Source organism: Semicossyphus pulcher, unplaced genomic scaffold, assembly GCF_022749685.1.
Source record: "Semicossyphus pulcher isolate SPU_LCO1_2020_fin unplaced genomic scaffold, fSemPul1.0.p SCAF_5, whole genome shotgun sequence".
NCBI classification, from domain to species: Eukaryota; Metazoa; Chordata; class Actinopteri; order Labriformes; family Labridae; genus Semicossyphus; species Semicossyphus pulcher.
Genome location: NW_027211726.1, coordinates 5591442 through 5614557, shown reverse-complemented (window position 1 = coordinate 5614557; position 23116 = coordinate 5591442). Strand labels below are relative to the sequence as shown.

The 23116-nt window shown below is 40.4% G+C and overlaps 2 protein-coding genes and 1 long non-coding RNA gene across 3 annotated transcripts; all 3 read left to right on the top strand.

Moving 5' to 3' along the window:
• Positions 1-1432: 1432 nt before the first annotated feature.
• LOC138608310 (major histocompatibility complex class I-related gene protein-like) lies at positions 1433-12625 on the top strand. Its single transcript, XM_069680869.1, has 7 exons — positions 1433-1574; positions 3194-3460; positions 10093-10371; positions 10716-11018; positions 11758-11856; positions 12214-12231; positions 12366-12625. Exons 1-7 carry the CDS (start codon positions 1517-1519, stop codon positions 12419-12421), a joined length of 1080 nt encoding a protein of 359 aa, XP_069536970.1. The 5' UTR covers positions 1433-1516; the 3' UTR covers positions 12422-12625.
• A 3528-nt stretch (positions 12626-16153) lies between these two features.
• Positions 16154-21416, top strand: LOC138608683 (class I histocompatibility antigen, F10 alpha chain-like). Its single transcript, XM_069681242.1, has 5 exons — positions 16154-17180; positions 19271-19537; positions 20319-20597; positions 20972-21315; positions 21405-21416. Exons 1-5 carry the CDS (start codon positions 17123-17125, stop codon positions 21414-21416), a joined length of 960 nt encoding a protein of 319 aa, XP_069537343.1. The 5' UTR covers positions 16154-17122.
• Positions 21417-21706: 290 nt separating this feature from the next.
• Positions 21707-22898, top strand: LOC138609262 (uncharacterized). Its single transcript, XR_011309470.1, has 2 exons — positions 21707-22044; positions 22369-22898. It is a non-coding gene; the product is annotated as an uncharacterized lncRNA (long non-coding RNA).
• The last annotated feature ends 218 nt before the right edge of the window (positions 22899-23116 follow it).

The following is a 23116-nucleotide window of genomic DNA, read 5'->3' as shown; positions in this document are numbered from 1 at the left end:
AGAGAGAGAGAGAGAGAGAGAGAGAGAGCATGCATATGAACAGAAGCGCAGATCAAAAACAAAACTTTCCGCTTTATCAATGTATGAACCACCCTGCAGACTGGAGTCTCTGATAACAGCAGCAGACAGATTCACAGCAGCTGTCTCGTATGAACAAGTCCTCCGCAGACTCAAAGTGCATCTGTACCTTCACATTTATATTTGAATTTGTTGATACAGTAATTGCTGGGGACAAGTCAGTCGTACCTAAATCTACAGCATTGATTGAAGCAGTCCAGAAATGTTTAATGTAATGTAGAGGTCGTTCCACTATTGCGGTACAGGACAGCAAACAGTCTGGGCTGTTAAGGTAGTTGGCTGCTTTGCAGAAACACTATGCAGGGAAGGGGTGGGGTGTATCGTTTGACCTTCGCCGGGACGTAGAATAGGCCTGAGCCATTACCATCATGGTAGGCCAGTGACTTGAATGGAGTAGCTACAGTTAGCCACTGCAGGGAGCGGAACTTGGCACATGCACCGCCTGTGTGATGAACTTAAGGCTTCATATTTGCAGTCAACCAAGCAATGGGTGACTTCATGGTGGCTACATCCATTATTTATACAGTCAATGGATGTCAGTTATATAACGCCCATACGAGACGATGTGCTATCACTGACTTCTGAGTAAAGATAAACTCAGAGATAAAATATAGACTGTCAGTGTTGCAAACTTATTTGAACGACAAGTTGCATGAGAATTGCCACGTCTCAATCCTGGTTGGCATGTTGATGTGGTAGCCAGTCAATCACAGGTCCATGCCCTAAAGTATAGTCTGCTTTATAGAATTTTGAATATCATTCTGTTTTGAATAAGCCTGGCTTCCCTTTTAAAAGTTAAGGCTTCGTTCACCTCCCACATTCAGTCTTAAAATAAACTCTGGTGTTGATCCACAGTGAGCATGAAGAGCTTCTGTCAACCAGAGTTCAAGAGTCAATGTAAAAAACAAACAAAAAAAACCCTAACATTTTTAAAAACCTCATTACATGCCTTCATAGAAAGTGTTTAAAAAACTAGAAGTGGGGATTGAAACAGTTTACAGTGTCTGCTTTAGTTTTTCAAATTTAAACTGTGGGTCAAAATGTATTTTCATTTAATCTTCAGTTGTGTTGTATTGTTGTGTTAACAGTTGGCCAATATTTGCCAAGATCTGTTCAGCAGGAGGTTCAACGCGACTTTCACATGCGAACGAAGATGATAAAGTCCTGCGTGTCTCTCAGTGCTTTTGTAGCTGACTTTACTTTCGCTTTCGTTGATAACCTCTGTGAGTCACTTTTACCGAGTTACACGTGACGTTGATGCGCAGGCTAAATTCCTATTGGTGGAGGCGGAACGCTCAATTTTCCCCCACCTCATTTCACCCTTAGAGCTCGAGCTGGTACTACCAGCCTGGTAGCACGGTTTGTCTTTAGCTCACCAAAGAGACTTATTAGCTTTAAGTTCATCAAAGTTGAAGAAGTCACGGGTCAAAATGAAAAAATGAAGACTTTGATGCTCCTAACTCTCCTGGGAACAGTCCTACATGACACGACGGCAGGTGAGTAAATAATCATCTGAGTCGATTGATTGTAAAGACAAAAATGTTGCGTATATTTAATGTATCAGGACCTTAAATGCTTAAATAGTAGCATAACTACGGCGAGAACCAGTCACAATAGCAGGCTGTTTAGTAGAGCTAGGCAGAAAAAAACACTATCTTCTGATATTAGCTTATTACAGATGTTGGTCGATAAGTATCAGGAAACAACAAAGCAGGATTGAAGTAGTTTAGAAACAGAGTCTTCATTACACAGCCTGTCTACCAGAGGGCACTGACGAGTTTATTTTGAAACTGACATAACGCCTCAGTTTGTGTTTTGGCCACAAAAACAAAAGTTTTAATCTTTGAAAGTATCCGCATCAGCCTCAGAAACATGCATTGATCAGGCTATAACGTTTGGATATTTTATTAACAGGGATTAGATTTATTCCTGCACATATTTGTAAAACATTTTCAGTGTGTGCAGTGCATTTTTTAAGTGCAATTTAACACAGAAATGATGATTAATTATTTGATTCACAGAAACCTGTTAGATCTACCAGTTTATCCAGTTTATGGTGGAGGGAATGTTAGAATTTCATAAAGTAGTTTTTGGTGTTTTTTTTATCTGCAAATACAAAATGTGTAGAATCACTACATGTGAAATATAAATATGTTTATTAAAAACATAGAGGTGTGTCCATTCACACTTTTCTGAGATTGTCATAATTAACAGAATATTTTAATTGTACATAAAATGATCTTATCAGTGAAATAAGGAGTTAAATATATAATAATTATTGCATTTGAACAAATGTATTTACATTAAAGTGAGTTACACTTGAGTCATTTTTTAATTGATTGAATTCAGAAAAAAAACATTTCTATCCATAAATTTGACATCCACAAACCTCATGATATTAAGAAAAAATATATAATTTATAATTTCATGATTATTAAAAATGATAAAAGAAAAGAGCAAAAAACCCTCTTCTCAACTGAAGATTAGAAGATTAAATCAAAATCTTCAAAACCTTTTGAAGAAACTTAAGATAAGATATAAAATTAAGACCATAAAAGATGTTATTTAATTAAATAGACATTAAATAACATTTGATTTATTGGTTTATAAATCAGATTGAATCACGTGTACATTTTGTTCAGAGGTTTGAGATTTCAGATTTCAAACTAATAAGATAACGAGTGTAAACTGCTAAAGAAGTTTCCTGAAGATTGAATGAAGACACAAACTGGAAATCAAACTGGAGTTTCACTTCACACTAAGATATCCAGCACTAGATAAAAAGATGATTTATGACAGACTGTTTGATGTCAGTGAAAGTCAGGTACACGACTGCATGAGCTGAATTTATGACTTGTTAAATATTTCCTTTCAGAATAAAAACATTTTGAAGACACATTCATCAGAAATATTAGAATAAAAAGTTCAAGAGAAACTTTGTTTTTAAATCTACACAAACATTGTTTTAGTGTTTATTGACTGCAAAGAGATGATGAGCTTGTGTTGAATGTGCTGTAGTTCTTTTTGATTCTGTGTGCTGGATCATTAAATTGTTCAGTGATTCATTAAAGTGTCAAATAAAACCTGAAATGATCACATGAACTTTTTCTTACAGTGACTCACTCTCTGAAGTATTTCTTCACTGGGTCTTCTGGAGTCCCAAACTTCCCAGAGTTTGTGATTGTTGGGTTGGTGGATGGCGTTCAGATAAGTTACTATGACAGCAACACCAGGAGAGCAGAACCCAAACAGGACTGGATGAGCAGAGTCACAGCAGGAGATTCTAACTACTGGCAGTGGCAGACTGATCTCGCTGTGGGTGAACAGCAGACCTTCAAAGGCAACATAGAAACTGCAAAGCAGCGCTTCAACCAAACTGGAGGTTTGTTCATGTTTAACTTTCTACTGATGAAATGTTGTTTATATTTTCATCTTGTATTTTAGACAGATGTGACCACACACACACACACACACACACACACACACACACACACACACACACTCATTCTCTCTCTCACACACACACACACACACACACACACACACAATCTCTCTCTCTCTCTCTCTCTCTCTCTCTCTCTCTCTCTCTCACACACACACACACACTCTCTCGCTTTCTCTCACACACACACACACACACTCTCTCTCTCTCTCTCACACACACACACGCACTCTCTCTCACACATGCAAACACACACACACACACACTCTCTCTCTCTCTCTCTCACACACACACACACACACACACACACACACACACTCTCTCGCTTTCTCTCACACACACACTCTCTCTCTCTCTCTCACACACACACACACACACTCTCGCTCTCTCTCACACACACACACTCTCTCTCTCTCTCTTCTCCGGCTAAAAAGATAATCATCTCTAACGCCCCCCCGTTCATTAAAAATGACATGTTGGCCAAAGAGCTCTCCAGGTATGGACAGGTAGTCTCCCCGATCAAGATGGTGTCTCTCGGCTGTAAATCTTCTGAAACATGTTGTTTGTCACAGGAGGCCGGTGTTCATGGTGCTCCAGTAGAGCTGAAGCTGCCCCCCGGGGAGGCAGGGTCCCTGATGCTAGAAACAAGTGTAACAGAGTCACTGAGGAGCGGCAGGAAAAGGACAGCAGGCAGGGAGACGCAGAAACAGAAACAAAGTCACAGAAGGAGTCAGGTGAACAAAGTGAGATTGAAAACAGGAGGGAACAAACAGGTGTGATAAGTGAAAGTCAGGATGCAGAGTGAGCTCAGGGAAATGTAATCTCAGTGTGTGCTGACTCTGTGGAAGATGAGGACATGTCTGATGATGAGTTATTAAAAATGTCACAGAAGAGAAAGAGCCCAGAAAGTGTGCAGAACAGTGCTAAAGGGTCCAAAGTGAAGAAAGGTCTAAAGGCTGTTTCAGCAGAGTCTGACAGTGAGTTCATGTCCACACAGGAGGACGGACACAGAAGGTTCACTTTAGCTAAAATCCAGAAGTTCCTTCAGGACACTCGGGGAGCGAAGCTGGTGAAAGTAGAGAGCTACTTTCCAGACCTGCAGCGGTTTGTTGAGTCAGCTCGGCCTCTAACCAAACAGTCCGGAGCGTTTGGGGACGAAGGCCTCACAGGTCAGGAGGTTTATCGTCTCAGGAAACTGATTCTAAAAGTTAAAGCACAAATCCTTGAAGATGATGCTTAAACAGACTCTGATCTCTTTCTTTTTCTTTCTGTGGTGTGTTTTTCTTGTGTCTTCTATAAACCTCTCTCTCTCCATGTGTGACTTCAGAGTCGGCACTTTGAACCTGAATGGAGCTCGAGATGTTGCTAAAAGAGCCGCTCTGTTTCAGCTGCAGGAGTTTAAGAAGTTAGATGTGCTGATGGTTCAGGAGACACACAGCACTTCCGAGAGTGAAAGTCAGTGGAGGAGAGAGTGGGGTGGGGATGTGATCCGGAGCCATAAGTCCAGCTGTAGTGGAGGAGTTGGGATTATGTTCTCTAGAAGCTTCCTGCCTGTCTCATGTGAGGTAGAGGAAGTTATTGAAGGCTGTTTACTGAAGGTCAAAGTTCAGTATGAAAATGTTAAGCTCCCTCTGATTAATGTTTATGTACCATGCACTCATGTGGACAGACTTACTGTTCTGGGTGTGTTGTGTGACACCATCAGACGCTGCAGCAGTGACGAGTATTTATTTCTGGGTGGAGATTTTAACTGTACAGAAAATCCAACTGGACAGGAATCACCAGGAGCCTCATGCTGCTTCATCACACAGGCTCAGACAGCTCACAGAGACTCAGGAGCTGGCTGATGTGTGGAGGAGTTTCAATCATAATCACAGACAGTACACCTGGAGTCACTCTAAAGACGATGTTTTATCTCTGGCCAGGCTGGATCGCTTGTGTTCTTTTAAACACCAGCTGAGTGTTTTTAAAGGCTGTCACATAAACCCTGTGGGCTTCACGGATCACTGTCTTGTGTTTTGTTCTGTTTTTATTAAGAAGGTCGGACTGAACAGTGCTTATTGGCATTTTAACACGGCCCTGTTACATGATAAGGCTTTTAGGGATGCTGTGGAGTATTTCTGGGTCACCCACAGACAGTGTAAGTCTGACTTTGATTGTGTTCAGCAGTGGTGGGACTTTGGCAAATGTCAGATCAAACAATTGTGTCAGAATTAAACTCGCAATGTCACCAGAGACATCAGCAGATCTTTGAGAGATCTAGAGACTGAAGTGGTGGAGCTCCAGCGTTTGGTAGACTCCACAGGAAATCGACGGCTGTTGGATTCCCTTCAATCTAAAAAGTCGGCTCTAGCCAACCTGCTGGGCGTCACAGCACAGGGGGCCCTGGTCAGATCTCGTGTCCTGGATGTCACACTGATGGATGCTCCATCTCACTTCTTCTTTGGCCTGGAGAGGAAACATGGACAGAAAAAGATCATCCATTCTTTACGGTCCAGAAACGGTTCTTCCATCTCAGACTCCTCTGACAGCAGGAAGTTTGCAGCTAACTTTTACAAGGACTTATACAGGAGTGAATTTACAGAGCGTCCAGAGGTGTGTGAGTCCTTCTATGCTGGACTTCCTCAGGTTGGGGCAGAGGAAAATGTGAAGTTGGAGGCCCAGCTGTCCCTGCCTGAACTCTACTCTGCGTTGATGAGTCTGCAGCATGGTAGAGCTCCTGGGATTGAGTCCTTCTGGTCTGTGCTGGGGGAGGATCTGCTGGAGGTGATCAGAGACAGTAGGAGAGGGGTCGGCTGCCTCTGAGCTGCAGGAGGGCGGTCATTACTCTGCTGCCAAAGAAGAGTGACCGGTGTCGTTACTTTGCACAGACTTTTAAATCTTGTCCAAGGTCCTGGCCTCTAGACTCAGACAGGTGATGGGCTCCATCATCCACGCTGATCAGACCCACTGTGTGCCCGGCAGGCTCATTAGTGATAACATCACTCTGATTCGAGATGTTCTGGAGGTCTCTCGTTCATTGGCTGTAGACACTGGTTTGATTTCAATAGACCAGGAAAAGGCTTTTGATCGGGTTGAACACCAGTATCTGTGGCAGACTCGAGCTGCCTTTGGGTTCAGCCCACGTGTCATAGCCAAGATCCAGGTGTTGTACTGTGGCATTGAGAGTGTTCTAAAAACCAATGGAGGTCTGAGTGCTCCTTTTAGTGTGCAGAGGGGGGTGAGGCAGGGATGTCCCTTGTCTGGCATGTTACACTCTTCAGCCATTGAACCTCTGCTTCACAAACTGACCTCAGATCTGTGCGGGTGTGTTTTCCAGGCTCTGATGTTCATTTTAAACTGTCTGCATACGCTGATGATGCCGTTGTCCTGGTAAATAAGCAGAAAGATATTGATCTGTTAGAAAGAAATGTTAATTTATTTGGTTCCATGTCTTCTGCCAAAGTGAACTGGGTGAAAAGTGAGGCTGTCATGGTGGGGGAGAGGCTGAGGGATCAGCTCAGTCTACCTGGAGGTCTGGTCTGGAAAAAAGGAGGTCTGAAATATCTGGGAGTCTTTTTGGGGAATGAGACCTTCATAAAGAAAAATTGGGAAAGTGTTGTGGAAAAGGTCAAAGGTCGTCTTAACAAATGGAGGTGGTTGTTGCCTAAAATGTGTTTTAGAGGGCGGGTACTTGTGGCCAATAGTCTGGTCTCCTCTGCTCTGTGGCACATGTTGGCCTGTGTTGATCCTCCTCCCTCTCTCCTGTCTGACGTCCAAAAAGTGTTGGTGGATTTTTTCTGGGACAGGCTGCATTGGGTTCCTCAGAGTGTGCTCTTTCTCCCTAAAGAGGAGGGAGGGCAGGGTCTGGTTCATCTAGCCAGTAGGGGTGCTACTGTCCGCCTTCAGTTCATGCAGAGACTGCTCACTGGGCCCGCTGACCTGGTGTGGAGGCCGCTGTCCTGCTGTATCCTGCAGCGTTTTGGTGGACTCGGACTGAGCTCTGTTTTTAATGGATTTAAAGAAAGTGAACATGTCCTCTCTGCCAGGGTTTTATCTCAGTGTTTTTACAGTGTGGACTCTGCTGAAGAAGCAGAGACAGGAACAGGCAGACTCTCTGTACTGGCTGCTTAAAGAGCCGGTGTTGTGCGGCGGACGCTTGGACTCTCCTCACTGGGCTGGACCCACTCTGTCCAGAATGTTCCTCTCTGCCAGGATCTCTACGCTGGGCCAGGTGGTGGAGCCGACTGGACCTCAGTTGGACAATCCGGCTGGTCTGGCTGCTGGTCTGGGAGTGAGATCCACACGGATCATAAGACAGTTACTGAGGCGCTGGAAACATCAGCTGACAGGGCACCAGTGGTCTCTACTTACTGACTATGGTGACGGCTCTCTGCTGCCAGACAGCTCTGACCCCTACCCTGCTCTCGCACTGCTTCCTGACCTGAAGGACTGCTCTGGTCTTTTACTGGCTTCCACCAACACTGCAGGTGTTTCTTTAAGTGACGGGGCGGGGAAGACTTTTTACAAACTGATTGTTAAGACTGTACATAAAAAAACCCTGAATGGTCGCAGTGACACCCCCTGGAGGACTTATCTGGGGCTCAGTCCTGAGGCCAGACCTGAGTGGAGGTCTCTGTACAAACCCCCCCCTGATCAAGAAACATGCAGACCTACAGTGGAGGATCCTACATGGCATCATAGCTGTCACTGCTTTTATTTCTGTTCTGAATGTCAGTGTGCAGGATACGTGTCCTTCCTGTGAGCACAGGGAGACAGTGTTTCACTGCTCTTTAGAGTGCACTCGTCTGACTCCTCTGTTTGTTTTACTGGGAAAGTTTTTTGGCTGTTTTAAAGAGATTTTTACTCAACAGGTTTTTATCTGTGGGTTCAAATACACTCGGCACCAAAAGCATAAATGTCAGAGCGTAAATTTCCTCCTGGGACAAGCAAAGATGGCCATATATGTGAGCAGGAAGAGGAAGGTGGGGGAATCTTTGGAGCTTCATGTAAAGCTACTGTTTGAGAAAATGTTGAAGTCCAGGTTGTTGTTGGACTTCAGTTTTTACGGAGCCAACCAGGACCTGGAGAGTTTCCAGTCAGTCTGGGCTCATGAGAGGGTGCTGTGCTCTGTGGTGGAGGGTCAGCTGTTGGTGGGAGACATGCTGAAGTGAAACTGTGATGTGATTGGTGCGTTTAAAACAAGGATGTGTTATGTTTTTGTACAGTGTGAAGAGTGATCAATAAAGATCTGGTTAAAAATCAAATCTCACACACACCCACACACACACACACACACAGTCAGGAGTGTGTCACTGACGTAGTTGAAGCTGTTTGGAGGCGTTTCTTGTCTGAAACACAGTCGGACTCACAGAAACATCACTGACACTCAGACTGCTGGATGCTGCTAAACTGCCCTGATGCAGCGTTTCTGTCCATCCCATAATAACCTTCAGAGATTATTAACCCTTTATCTCCACTAGATTAGACCAGAATAACTCGACTGGGCTGCCCACAGTCAGTCGGTCCATATGAACTCTCCTGTAGAAAACCTGTTGATCACAACAGCTCTACAACACACAGCTGATGGAGGAACGTCAGCGCCTGGTTTCTAAAACTAAGGTGCAGGACTGTAAATGGGACACAGGCTGCTTCTGCTGGGTCCGCACATGAGAGGAGGAGCAGCGTGTGTAAATGAACGTGGCTGACAGGACGACATGATGAATGTGTGATTGTGATCAGAGGTTTAAAAAGTGTAACAGCTCGACTCTGCTGCACTGACCACACTGTGTCCATGATATATAAAGAGCAGAAACACAGATCAGATTAATTGAACTGGACCTCAGTGTGTCTCTGACATAATATACTATTGAAATAAATGAAATGCTGTTCAGTGTTGCTCAGACGGAAGAAGCAACTTAAAGATTTCACCTTTTTGCCTCTGGGACGTTGTGATGAACTTATTTGACTTTTTAAAGACATTTAACAGATTAAACTATTTATTGATTAATTAAAAAATAGTCATAACATAATCAAACATGACAAACATGATTAGTTTGTTCTCTCAAAATGTAGAAAACAGATGAGATCAGATTATCTCCACTGTGCTGACCACAGTGTGTCGGTTCGTCCTCTCAGGCAGCATCAAGCCGACGCCTGCAGGTAGAAACAGCTGTCGGTTGTGTCGAATGATTGACTGATGGATGGACCAATCAGGACGCACAGACTGCCTCCCAGTCTCCATAGTGGTCCTGGTGGTCTCTGCCTTATTGTGAGCAGTTGTAGTAACACACTGCTGAACACTGTGCTGGCTGAGCAGGAGGAGTCTACAGACTGATCCTGGACTGAGACTCTCCTTCAGTGGAAGCTTCTAGAGCAGCTCTCTCTCGCTCTAAACCGTCCACACTGTCCACATGATGATTGGCTGTGAGCGTCTTCCATCCAGCCAATAACAGCAGGAGGTGTAGGTGCTCTGTGCTGGTGTGTGTGGATCAGTGTCTCTGTGGTGGAGATGTGAAATCAACTGATAATAGATGACTGGGCTGTGATCTCACTCTGCTCTCTCTCTCTCTCTCTCTCTCTCTCTCTCTCAGGTGTCCACCTTTACCAGGAGATGTACGGCTGTGAGTTGGATGATGAGACTCAAGACGTTAATGCTTTCAAACAGTATGGTTATGATGGAGAAGACTTCGTAGTGATGGACTTTAAGACAATGACATGGATCGCTCCAACACCACAGGCTGTCATCACCAAACACAAGTGGGATAATAACAAACCTAGAATAGCCCAGAGCAAGAACTACTTCACCAAGATTTGCCCTGAGTGGCTGAAGAAGTATGTGGACTATGGGAGGAGCTCTCTGCTGAGAACAGGTAGAATCACATGACCTGATGTGTTTTTATTAGCACAACGTTCATACACCTCTTCTCTTCCTGACATGACAATAAATGTTACACACATTTCTCTTTCTCTCCTGCTCTCTCTTCATCTTTCTGCTTCTCTCTCTCTGTTCCTACTTTTTATATCTCTTTCTCTCGGCTGCATATCTGTACATCTACATTATTCTCTCTATTTTTTATTCTCACACTTTCTGTCCGCCTCTTGGTCTTCATGTTATTAAGGCATTTAAATACATAACATCAAACAGGAACTATGATAGTAATCAACAGTAAATGATGATAAAGAAACTATAATCTGTCTTTCTCTCTCTCTCCAGACCTCCCCTCAGTGTCTCTCCTCCAGAAGACTTCCTCCTCTCCAGTCAGCTGCCACGCTACAGGTTTCTACCCTAACAGCGCCGTGATGTTCTGGAGGAAAGATGGAGCGGAGCTTCATGAGGACGTGGACCACGGAGAGATCCTCCCCAACCACGACGGATCCTTCCAGATGAGTGTCGAGCTGAAGCTTCCATCAGAGTCCTCTGCAGACTGGGGGAAGTACGAATGTGTGTTTCAGCTCTCTGGTGTGAAGGAGGACATCGTCACCAAGCTGGACAAAGTCGCGATCAGGACCAACGAAGGTAAGACTGGAGTCAGAGGGGATGAGAGTGGGAAGTTCACTGTAACAGTCCTGTGTTGGAAGGGAAGTTTTGTTTCCTTATATTGTTTTTCACTCACTTTCATCAAGTTTTTTATACATTTAATAAACAGTTTGAAGGCTGAGATTAGTATGAAACCAATGTAAGTGTCCACCTCTGGACCCTGACAGCAAAACAATAAAAGAATAAAAAGAAACTTTTATCAGATTTAAATGATTTGTTTCAAAGGATTATAGATGACTGCAGCTGTTTGTGCTGTCTGTCCGCTCTTTACTGACCTTTGATCAACACAGACAAATGTCAATAATGAAACACAAAAAAGTGTTTTTGTTCAGTTTATATTTTTGATAAAGACTTCTTTTTATTTACCTCCAATAGAAGACATTTTTTAGAAAGTTGTCTGAAGATTATTGTAAAAAGAATTTACTCAAACAAGTTTAGAGTGTTTTTTTTTTCAGTCATTGTGTAACCATTTACATGTTCAGAGATTATAGGCACTGTATTTTACTTCATGTCAGTTTTAGGAGATGAGTTCATGGACTTGTTCAAAGATTCAGCATCAATACAGTAATTATCTACAGACAGGATGAGAGTTAACATCAGCAGCACAAACAAACTGTGCTTATATTCAGGATTATGGTCTGACTGGCAGATGTTCTTCTCTTTAACCTGCTTCACCTGCTCAGGTTGTGACTGTGTTTTGTTGTTTTCTGCTCAACAGGGAATTCCATGCACGTGACCATCGGCATCATTGCTGCAGTGCTTGTTCTTGCTCTCGCCCTCATCGCTGCCGTTGTGTTCATGTTGAAGAAGAGGAATGGTGAGAGACCAAAGCAGAAACATGAAGTCATTTTATTTTCTGTATTTTCTTTCTCGACTTTTTTTCTGTCCAGTTTGCAAAAGTGAAACAAATGATCTTCTTAACATTTAAAATGTGTTTTTATCAACATTAAGCGCTGTAAGACCCAGAAACAGTTTAATTATAATTTGACTGCAGCACGATGATGTAAGGAAGAGGCCATCAGAAAAGAAATAGTGTAAGATTTAAACAAAAGTCATAAGGATTTATTTATCAGTTTGAGTTGGTATTAGAGAGGATCATCACTGGACTGAAGGTGACACTGTCTGAAATATTTAACGGTTACATCTTTAATAATGTGTTTGTATTTATTTTCAGCCAAACGCCCTCCATCTCGTAAGTACAACCTGTTTTATTATATTCACTCTGAGCTGAAACGCTCTCTTTGTATTAAAGCGGTTTTCTGGAGTGTTATCTGTTGTGATATTATATATCTGCTGCTTGTTAACATTGTGCTTCTGACCTCACAGCTGTGAACAACCCTGTCGTGGAGCAAGAAAAAATGCTTGAGAATCAAAATGCCTAAAAGACAAACACACCACCCTGAACACAGTGAGTAGCATCACATAGGCCGTGAACTTGTTGCTTTAAAGCTGCTTTAAACTGTTCAAAGGAACCTTCTGTGATTCTTTATTATTGTAACATGTTGGTGACACATTTTAGCTGTCAATAAAATATTTGACCATAAACTCGTCTTCTACAAAAATAAGTGAAACTGTTGGATTGATGATTGAAGCAAACATATTTTAGGTCTCAGTGACTTTTAATATTCAGCTTTGTGGAAACTTACTCTGCAAACATTTATGAAGTTATTTTGTTTTTGATTTCGTGTTTGTTTTTTCTTCTTCAGGTTTATGGATACGTTTTGCACTGGAACAAGCAGCGCTTCCAGCACATTTTCCTGGGAATTTATTGGTTATTCATCACATGAAATGAGCTGATCAGGGTTGGAAATCTCGATTTAGATGCTTATTGATTGAAATGCAGAGAAAAGAAGTTTGAAAATTAGTTGATCAACGCTGTACAAATCTCCTCAAACATAAAAGACGACATTAGATTGTTTGGTTAACTTAGTTTAAAAAAAGTGGCCTTTCTTTTGATGCTTTAACTTTGGTTATTGAAATGAGGATGATTATTTTTTTCTTGGTGAGAAGTTAAACAACAACAATCAATCCATAAAAGCGTCTCACTTCTCTTCATATTTACATTCTAAATATTTTGTGTGCTTTTAAAACAAATCCGCCGTAGTTACAGTTTGATGCTTCTGGTTTTGGGAGCTTTGTGCTTAAATTGATGTTGGTAAAACACACGTTATTCTACATTTATAAACACACACATCCACACGCCATCCTATTTTCAGATCAATACTCAGAAGGTCTATAATATCATAATATATACATTAACAATACAGATATTTGTCAATCAGTGGAAATAGTCTTTACTTTTTATACAAAAAAAGCCATTGTTTGGTTTTCTGGTTGTATTTGGTCAGTGGTAGCAAAACTACAAATAAATCAGCAACATCCAAAAACATGCTAAATGAGTGAACACACACACACACACACACACACACACACACACACACAAAATAAAAAAACAACAAAATTTATTTTCCAGTTGTGTAAATATTGTTTGTATATTTCTGATTAAATGTTTTGATTGATAAGGCTCGAGCTAAATATAATTAATGTGTTTAAGGTTTTCAATAATTCATTAGGATTATGTTGTTTTCCATAATATCTTAATTCAATATTAAGGATGCAGAGGTATGATAGCATCTCAGTACGATGTGATCAAATTGTAATGTTTTGATTTTAGTTTCAGACGAGATGTTAAAGGGCTGTGGGATTTTTAATTATTCTCAGCGAGCTGTCAGGAAGCTTCAGTAAATTTCTACTATTCAGAAGATGAAATGTTTTATCTTGAGTTGTGTTAACACAGAAATTTAACATCAATGCTCAAAATCAGTTCCTGTGTTGGGTGAAGTATACATTGCAAATGAAGTTGCCTTGCTATTTTGATTTTTGTACTTTAATCTTGCCTTTCAATAAAGCCCTTAAAAATCCAAATATGTGTCTTTGTCGTTCCACATACAGTCACTGAATGAATTTAGAGATAACTGAAGGTTGAATTTAACTTTTCACGTGAAAAGGAAATAGAAGCGCTGATTTACTTTGAGACCTTCTTCGAGAAACTTGCCATATTGTATGGTTTCCTGCTGTCTAACCATAAGTCTACAAACAAATACATGTTATCCTTCGTGAGAGGAAGCACTCTGGATCAAGAGAAAAAGTTAAAATAACAGATTTTTCCCTATTTTCCACTGTGAGTTGGTGTGTATAATTTTTATTAGTGTTAAAGACTTCCAACTGTAGCCTACATGTGGTGAATTGGTTTTTCCCAGAGCAAACCTGTTTCACTGAAATCTGCCTAGCAACAAATGACAACTGTTAATATATTCACTAGTTCTGTGGCTCCTCAATATTCACTCTTTTATCTATAAGTATTATACTGCAGAAAATACCAACAGTATAAATAATGCCAGATATTCCACTCATCTTTAATAGATCTCATAGTTGAGCCGTTACAACATTTTGTTTACATTTGTACATTTAGGTATTTAGGTAAAGTTGAAAAAAAGTGTTGTTTTTTTTACTGCAAGCATTCTGTTTACAAACAGTTTAGTTTAACAAAATAAACAAATCCTCACAGAACTGAAAAAAAATTCTGCATGGAAACAGATGACGTCACAGCCGTTACCACTGCAGTCTGTTTAATAAAACTATTATTTTATGATTCATTACCAACCTTCAGTCTCAATTATAATTGTATAATAAAGCATTTGTGAAAATAATAACATGGAAAGTAAGATATGTAACACAACTCATCAACAAGCTTATTAGATCTCATCACTTGTGAGGGCTGATTAGTGCCAGTAACAAGGAAAGTAGATTTTGCCCATCCTGTATCTTTGTGGATCTCTGACACACCCAGAAATACTAACAACAAATTCTGTTACGAAGATGTGATTCATCTAAAGTGTAAATTCTACATGTACATACACATTTTTAACATTGATTATCTTACATTAAAAATATGGTAGCACAACATTTTGGATAGGTTTGGGGTTGTTAGTAAACAAGGACAGAGACTTGAAGAACTGGAATATTATATTTTACACATCACCCACTTGTTAACCTGCTTCACCTGCTCAGGTTGTGACTGTGTTTTGTTGTTTTCTGCTCAACAGGGAATTCCATGCACGTGACCATCGGCATCATTGCTGCAGCGCTTGTTCTTGCTCTCGCCCTCATCGCTGCCGTTGTATTCATGTTGAAGAAGAGGAATGGTGAGAGACCAAAGCAGAAACATGAAGTCATTTTATTTTCTGTATTTTCTTTCTCGACTTTTTTTCTGTCCAGTTTTCAAAAGTGAAACAAATGATCTTCTTAACATTTAAAATGTGTTTTTATCAACGTTAAGCGCTGTAAGACCCAGAAACAGTTTAATTATAATTTGACTGCAGCACGATGATGTAAGGAAGAGGCCATCAGAAAAGAAATAGCGTAAGATTTAAACAAAAGTCATAAGGATTTATTTATCAGTTTGAGTTGGTATTAGAGAGGATCATCACTGGACTGAAGGTGACACTGTCTGAAATATTTAACGGTTACATCTTTAATAATGTGTTTGTATTTATTTTCAGCCAAACGCCCTCCATCTCGTAAGTACAACCTGTTTTATTATATTCACTCTGAGCTGAAACGCTCTCTTTGTATTAAAGCGGTTTTCTGGAGTGTTATCTGTTGTGATATTATATATCTGCTGCTTGTTAACATTGTGCTTCTGACCTCACAGCTGTGAACAACCCTGTCGTGGAGCAAGAAAAAATGCTTGAGAATCAAAATGCCTAAAAGACAAACACACCACCCTGAACACAGTGAGTAGCATCACATAGGCCGTGAACTTGTTGCTTTAAAGCTGCTTTAAACTGTTCGAAGGAACCTTCTGTGATTCTTTATTATTGTAACATGTTGGTGACACATTTTAGCTGTCAATAAAATATTTGACCATAAACTCGTCTTCTACAAAAATAAGTGAAACTGTTGGATTGATGATTGAAGCAAACATATTTTAGGTCTCAGTGACTTTTAATATTCAGCTTTGTGGAAACTTACTCTGCAAACATTTATGAAGTTATTTTGTTTTTGATGTCATGTTTATTTTTTCTTCTCTGTTTTTTCTTCTTCAGGTTTATGGATAAGTTACAAGCAGCGCTTCCAACACATTCTCCTGGGAATTTATTCCACCTTAACGCTAATGTGCACAGTGTTGCCTGTCCCTGTGCACACACATAGATACACACACACACACACACACACACACACACAATATAAAAACATCATAACAAAATTTAATTTCCAGTTGTGTAAATATTGTTTGTATATTTCCGTAAAGCTGATGAAATGTTTTGATTGATAAGGCTCGAGCTAAATATAATTTATGTGTTTAAGGTTTTTCATTATTTATTAGGATTATGTTGTTGTTGTTTTCCATAATATCTTAAGTCAATATTAAGGATTCAGAGGTATGATAGCATTTCAGTACGATGTGAACAAATTGTAATGTTTTGATTAGAGTTTAGTGCCTACATGTACCAGGATGCATTGCGAGCCAGAACCCACAGCCTTGGCCTAGCTCTGCTGTCTTTCTTCACAATATATCCATACCATGTATGGAACACTTTGGATTGTTGTTTTATTGTTTATATTTGGATCAGAGCTGTTTTCAGTCTCAGAACAAAAGCACAATAAAACTCTACTACATCCTCATAAACTCCATTTCATCTGTATCTGACCTCTGACCTCCCAGAAATTTAAAACATGTGTGCTCATAGCATCACATTAGCATAATATTACAGAAAATCTGAGCAGCAGGAGGCATGTGAACAAAGATCATAGAATAAAGTCCCGCGCGTCCCCCAATGCTCTCGGGTGGGCTAAAACAAAGTGACTGTACTTTCACTTTCATTGATAACCTCAGTGGGTCAGTTTTACCGAGTTACAAGTGATTTTGATGCTCTGGCTAAATTTCTAGTGGCTGTTACGGAGGTTGATGTCAGTGCTCCATTTTCTCTCACCTCATTTTACCCTCAGAGCTCGAGCTAGCGGGACAAAGACACTTATAAGTTTAAAGTTCATCAAAGTTAAAGAAGTCACAGGTCACAATGAAGACTTTGGTGCTCCTGACTCTCCTGGGAACAGTCCTACATGACACGACGGCATGTGAGTAAAGAATCATCTGAGTCGATTGATCGTATTTTTATATAATATACATATCAGTTTAAGATTCCATCCATCCATCCATTATCTATACCGCTTATCCTGTTCAGGGTCGCGGGGGTGCTGGAGCTTATCCCAGCTGTCATCGGGCGAAAGGCGGGGTACACCCTGGACTGGTCGCCAGTCAATCACAGGGCTGACACATAGAGACAAACAAACTTTCTCATTCACGCCCACACTATGGTCAACTAAAGTCACCAATTAACCTAACAAGCATGTCTTTGGACTGTGGGAGGAAGCCGGAGACCCCGGAGAGAACTCACGCGTGCACGGGGAGAACATGCAAACCCCGCACAGAAAGGCCAACTTTGTCCAAACCGGGGTTTGGACCAGTGACCTTCTAGCTGTGAGGCAACAGCGCTGCAGCCCAATTTAAGATTCGTATTATTATTTGATGTTTAGTTTCAGGAGGGTTTTTTTTGCAGATCATAGAGATGTTAAAGGTAAACATCTCATTTCAAGTGAGTAAATCGTGTCTGTTCCTGTCATTACCGCCTAGTAGTTATAAGAAAAGTCTTTATCTGGGAAGTGTTGAAGAAAGCACATTTGTCTTCTCCTACAAAAGAGCAACTCGAGATATTATTTCGGCCCAATTTATATCATGACGGCCATAAATGCTAAAATTGCAGCGTAGCTACGCAGCACGAACCAGTCACACACACATAGATAAAGAAAATAGGCAGAAAGGCGTCAAAACAAAGCGATTCTGTTCAAAAACTATAAATAGAGCTCTTAAATTCAGTCTTTAACTTCATGAGCCTTTTGTAGAAAGTGTGTTGTTCATTTAGTGCTATTAAACATGACTGTTATTTTAGGACTAAAATTAATATTGCTTCTATTTTTAATTTATTACAATAATAATTGTCTCAAGGTGTCTATATTTCATCAGAACTGTGAACAAATAACTCAAATAGTGAACATAGAAATACATTGACAAAATACTAAACCTAAATATTAAGGTTACCTCGTAATATTGTTTTACCTCTAAATATATATTTTTACCTTATACTATATTAAGATAAACCTTGAAGCTATTCCCCAGATAATCCTCATCTTTATTGAGTTTTGTTGGTTTTGTCAGATCACATCACACTGACAGTTATTACATTCACTCTTTGTACAATAACAGGCTGTTTAGCAGAGACAGATCAAAAAAGTCACTATATATCTGCTGATGTTAGCTTATTACAGATGTGTTGGCATCTGTATGTTGGTCGACAAGTATCAGTAAACAGGTTTGAAGTAGTTTGGAAACATTCCCATTACCGAGTTTGTCCACCAGAGGGCACTGACGAGTTTATTTTGAAACTGAAATATGGGCTCAGTTTGGATTTTGGCCACGAAAACAAGTTTAATCTCTAAAAGTGTTCACATCATCATCAGCCTCAAAACCCAGCATTGATCAGGCTATAAGGTTTGGGTATTTTATTAACAGGGATTATATTTAATCCTGCACAGATTTGTAAAACATTTTCAGTGTGTGCAGTGCGTGATTTTTTATAAGTGCAGTTTAACACAGAAAATGATCTACACAAATTCAGAGAGCAGATGACGTGCGGGATTCTGAAATGATCAAATATTTAACTGGCAAAACTCACAGAAACCTGTTAGAACAAAAACAATCAGTTTATGGTGGAGGGAATGTTAAAATTAAATGAATAATATTAGTTATTTAAAAATATAAAAATATGTTTATTAAAAATGTAGAGGTGTGTCATTATTAACGGAAAATTTTAATTGTACATAAAATAATCTTATCAGTGAAATAAGGAGTTAAATATATAATAATTGTTGAGTTTGTACAAATATATTTACATTAAGCGAGTTACACTTGAGTAAAAAATGTTTATATTAGAATAAAAAGTTCAAGAGAAACTTTTTTTACTTTATTTATTGACCACAAAGAGATGATGAGCTTGTGTTGAATGTGCTGTAGTTCTTTTTGATTCTGTGTGCTGGATCATTAAATTGTTCAGTGATTCATTAAAGTGTCAAATAAAACCTGAAATGATCACATGAACTTTTTCTTACAGTGCCTCACTCTCTGAAGTATTTCTACACTGCGTCTTCTGGAGTCCCAAACTTCCCAGAGTTTGTGACTGTTGGGTATGTTGATGACATTCAGATAGATTACTATGACAGTGACACCAGGAGAGCAGAACCCAAACAGGACTGGATGAGCAGAGTCACAGAAGGCGAAGCTGACTACTGGGAGAGGGAGACTGAGGTCGCTGTGGGTCAACAGCAGGCCTCCAAATCCAACATAGAAATTGCAAAGCAGCGCTTCAACCAAACTGGAGGTTTGTTCATGTTTAACTTTCTACTGATGAAATGTTTGTATTTTCATCCTCACTCACTCACTCTCTCTCCTCAGTGTGTCTCTGACATAATATGCTATTGAAATAAGATCTTCACCTTTTTGCCTCTGGGACGTTGTGATGAACTTATTTGACTTTTTAAAGACATTTAACAGATTAAACTATTTATTGATTAATTAAAAAAATAGTCATAACATAATCAAACATGACAAACATGATTAGTTTGTTCTCTCAAAATGTAGAAAACAGATGAGATCAGATTATCTCCACTGTGCTGACCACAGTGTGTCGGTTCGTCCTCTCAGGCAGCATCAAGCCGACGCCTGCAGGTAGAAACAGCTGTCGGTTGTGTCTAATGATTGACTGATGGATGGACCAATCAGGAAGCACAGACTGCCTCCCAGTCTCCATAGTGGTCCTGGTGGTCTCTGCCTTATTGTGAGCAGTTGTACTAACACACTGCTGAACACTGTGCTGGCTGAGCAGGAGGAGTCTACAGACTGATCCTGGACTGAGACTCTCCTTCAGTGGAAGCTTCTAGAGCAGCTCTCTCTCGCTCTAAACCGTCCACACTGTCCACATGATGATTGGCTGTGAGCGTCTTCCATCCAGCCAATAACAGCAGGAGGTGTAGGTGCTCTGTGCTGGTGTGTGTGGATCAGTGTGTCTGTGGTGGAGATGTGAAATCAACTGATAATAGATGACTGGGCTGTGATCTCTCTCTGCTCTCTCTCTCTCTCTCTGCTCTCTCTCTCTCTCTCAGGTGTCCACCTTGTCCAGCAGATGTACGGCTGTGAGTGGGATGATGAGACTGGAGAAGTTAATGGTTATGAACAGTTTGGTTATGATGGAGAAGACTTCATAGCATTCCACCTGAGGACAGAGTCATGGATCGCTCCAACACCACAGGCTGTCATCACCAAACACAAGTGGGATAATAACAGAGCTCAAATAGCACAGACCAAGAACTACCTCACCCAGATTTGCCCTGAGTGGGTGAAGAAGTATGTGGACTATGGGAGGAGCTCTCTGCTGAGAACAGGTAGAATCACATGACCTGATGTGTTTTTATTAGCACAACGTTCATACACCTCTTCTCTTCCTGACATGACAATAAATGTTACACACATTTCTCTTTCTCTCCTGCTCTCTCTTCATCTTTCTGCTTCTCTCTCTCTGTTCCTACTTTTTATATCTGTTCCTCTCTGCTACATATCTTTTTTTTCTCACACTCTGCCCCTCCCATATTTATATCATTTACACTCCAGTGAGCTTCTTTTTCTTTGCATAGGTACTATAAATATAATATTTGTGTTTTAAGGCATTTAAATACATGACAGTTAACAGGAATTATGATAGTAATCAACAGTAAATGATAATTAAGAAACTATAATCTGTCTTTCTCTCTCTCTCCAGACCTCCCCTCAGTGTCTCTCCTCCAGAAGACTTCCTCCTCTCCAGTCAGCTGCCACGCTACAGGTTTCTACCCTAACAGCGCCGTGATTTTCTGGAGGAAAGATGGAGCGGAGCTTCATGACGACGTGGACCACGGAGAGATCCTCCCCAACCACGACGGATCCTTCCAGATGAGTGTCGAGCTGAAACTTCCATCAGAGTCCTCTGCAGACTGGGGGAAGTACGAATGTGTGTTTCAGCTCTCTGGTGTGAAGGAGGACATCGTCACCAAGCTGGACAAAGTCGCGATCAGGACCAACGAAGGTAAGACTGGAGTCAGAGGGGATGAGAGTGGGAAGTTCACTGTAACAGTCCTGTGTTGGAAGGGAAGTTTTGTTTCCTTATATTGTTTTTCACTCACTTTCATCAAGTTTTTTATACATTTAATAAACAGTTTGAAGGCTGAGATTAGTATGAAACCAATGTAAGTGTCCACCTCTGGACCCTGACAGCAAAACAATAAAAGAATAAAAAGAAACTTTTATCAGATTTTATTAAACATTCATAATTTGTAAGTTAATCTTTCATCATGTACGCTTCTACATCTACGTGTAGACATACTGTCCACACACTCAGATTTATTCATGCCTCTGTAACACTGACGAGCAGTTTTACAGCCCTTAACAAACACTTGAAGGTAGTTTGTTGCTTGTGGTTAGACGGTGGAGTTTCTCTGTTTCCGACTGTTTTGTGGATATTGTTTTGGATTTTAGGGGGAAAGGGTTAAAGGCAGTGTTTTCTCTTGGTATAATGTTTGTTTTGTCAAGTTTAATTCGTGTACAAGAGACAAAGTGAGCTGTGTGCTTCGGACAAGATACACGTGTTAGTTGAAGGTTTGAATTCTGGAGTTAAGAAAGAAACTAGCAGAGAGGATCAGAGGACAGAGGAGAAAAGATATTTGTTCATGTGAGAACTAAAATGACTTGTCTTCGCTTTGTGTTTCAGCCGACTTCAACGATCCCCTGATGACAACTCTGAGCTCTCTCAGAAACTGAATCCAGAAGCTGAATGAGAAACAGGCCGCCCTGCACACCGTGAGTTTCTTCATATTGGACATGGACTATTCGCACAGCTAACAAAGCTGAACCTTCAGCAGCAGCTCAGTGTAATTCAAATGTCATAAATGAACCTTCACAAGAACAAACTCAGAAAAACAAATGTATTAAAAAGTGTTGAACTAACTTCAAAAACATGACATTTAATAAATACTTGATTTCCAAATGTTCAGACTGAAATGACTGAATTATAAATATTGTGGGTTTTAATGACTGTACATATGTTGCTCTATGAATTGATATTTCCAAACATTTATAAGATAATTTATGGTTCTATTTTACCTTTTTTTTTTATCTCTTCAGGTTTCTAAAGCCTTTTTGCACCCGCGCAATCAATCTAGCAGTGGTCTCTGTGTGTCCCTCCTGGTGAGGAACTGGAGTCCACCTCTCGCACTCTCCAGTCCCCCGTGAGTCTCAGCCAGATGAGCCAGGAGGAAATGATGGATAGACTTTGTCTGTGTGTTATCACTGTGCTGAATCTTTATTCGTACATAAGACATGGACAATCAATCAGTCTGGTTACACACACACACACACACACACACACACTAGTTTGCTTGATTATTTCTATGAAACTGATCAAATGTAAAGATTTAGTTGTTTTTTTACCAGACTGGAGCAAAAAGTAATTTCCGTCTTCTGAATGAATCAGGATCATGTTCTTTGTTTTGTTTCATATCAAATCTCTTTTGATCTGTTTTGAAACACACAGAAACCGAACATTGATGCTTAAAATCTCTTCTTGTGTTAAAGTCAATTAATGCCGCTGACCTGCTGTTTCACACCTTTGGTTCTGTAAGTTTGCTTTTAATAAAAGTCCCTCATACTCCAAATGTCTCTCTTCCTGTTGTTCCACACACACGTATACACTAAACGCTGACACATCTATAGCTCACACATATATAGGCTCACACATCTATAACACATCTACAGCTATAATTTGGTGGAATAAACTTGTTTTTTCTGCCCTTTGTGCTTCACACCTTGTGACTTTTAGTTCATTTATATAAATGATGCATGGCTCAAAACATCTGAAACAATTGTTTGAAAA

Coding starts and splice junctions, on each gene's coding strand:
- LOC138608310 (XM_069680869.1), top strand. CDS start 1,517: ATGAAGACTTTGATGCTCCTAACTCTCCTGGGAACAGTCCTACATGAC. Junction 1,575..3,193: donor CCTACATGACACGACGGCAG/GTGAGTAAATAA, acceptor TTTTTCTTACAG/TGACTCACTCTCTGAAGTAT. Junction 11,019..11,757: donor CGCGATCAGGACCAACGAAG/GTAAGACTGGAG, acceptor TCTGCTCAACAG/GGAATTCCATGCACGTGACC.
- LOC138608683 (XM_069681242.1), top strand. CDS start 17,123: ATGAAGACTTTGGTGCTCCTGACTCTCCTGGGAACAGTCCTACATGAC. Junction 17,181..19,270: donor CCTACATGACACGACGGCAT/GTGAGTAAAGAA, acceptor TTTTTCTTACAG/TGCCTCACTCTCTGAAGTAT. Junction 20,598..20,971: donor GAGCTCTCTGCTGAGAACAG/GTAGAATCACAT, acceptor CTCTCTCTCCAG/ACCTCCCCTCAGTGTCTCTC.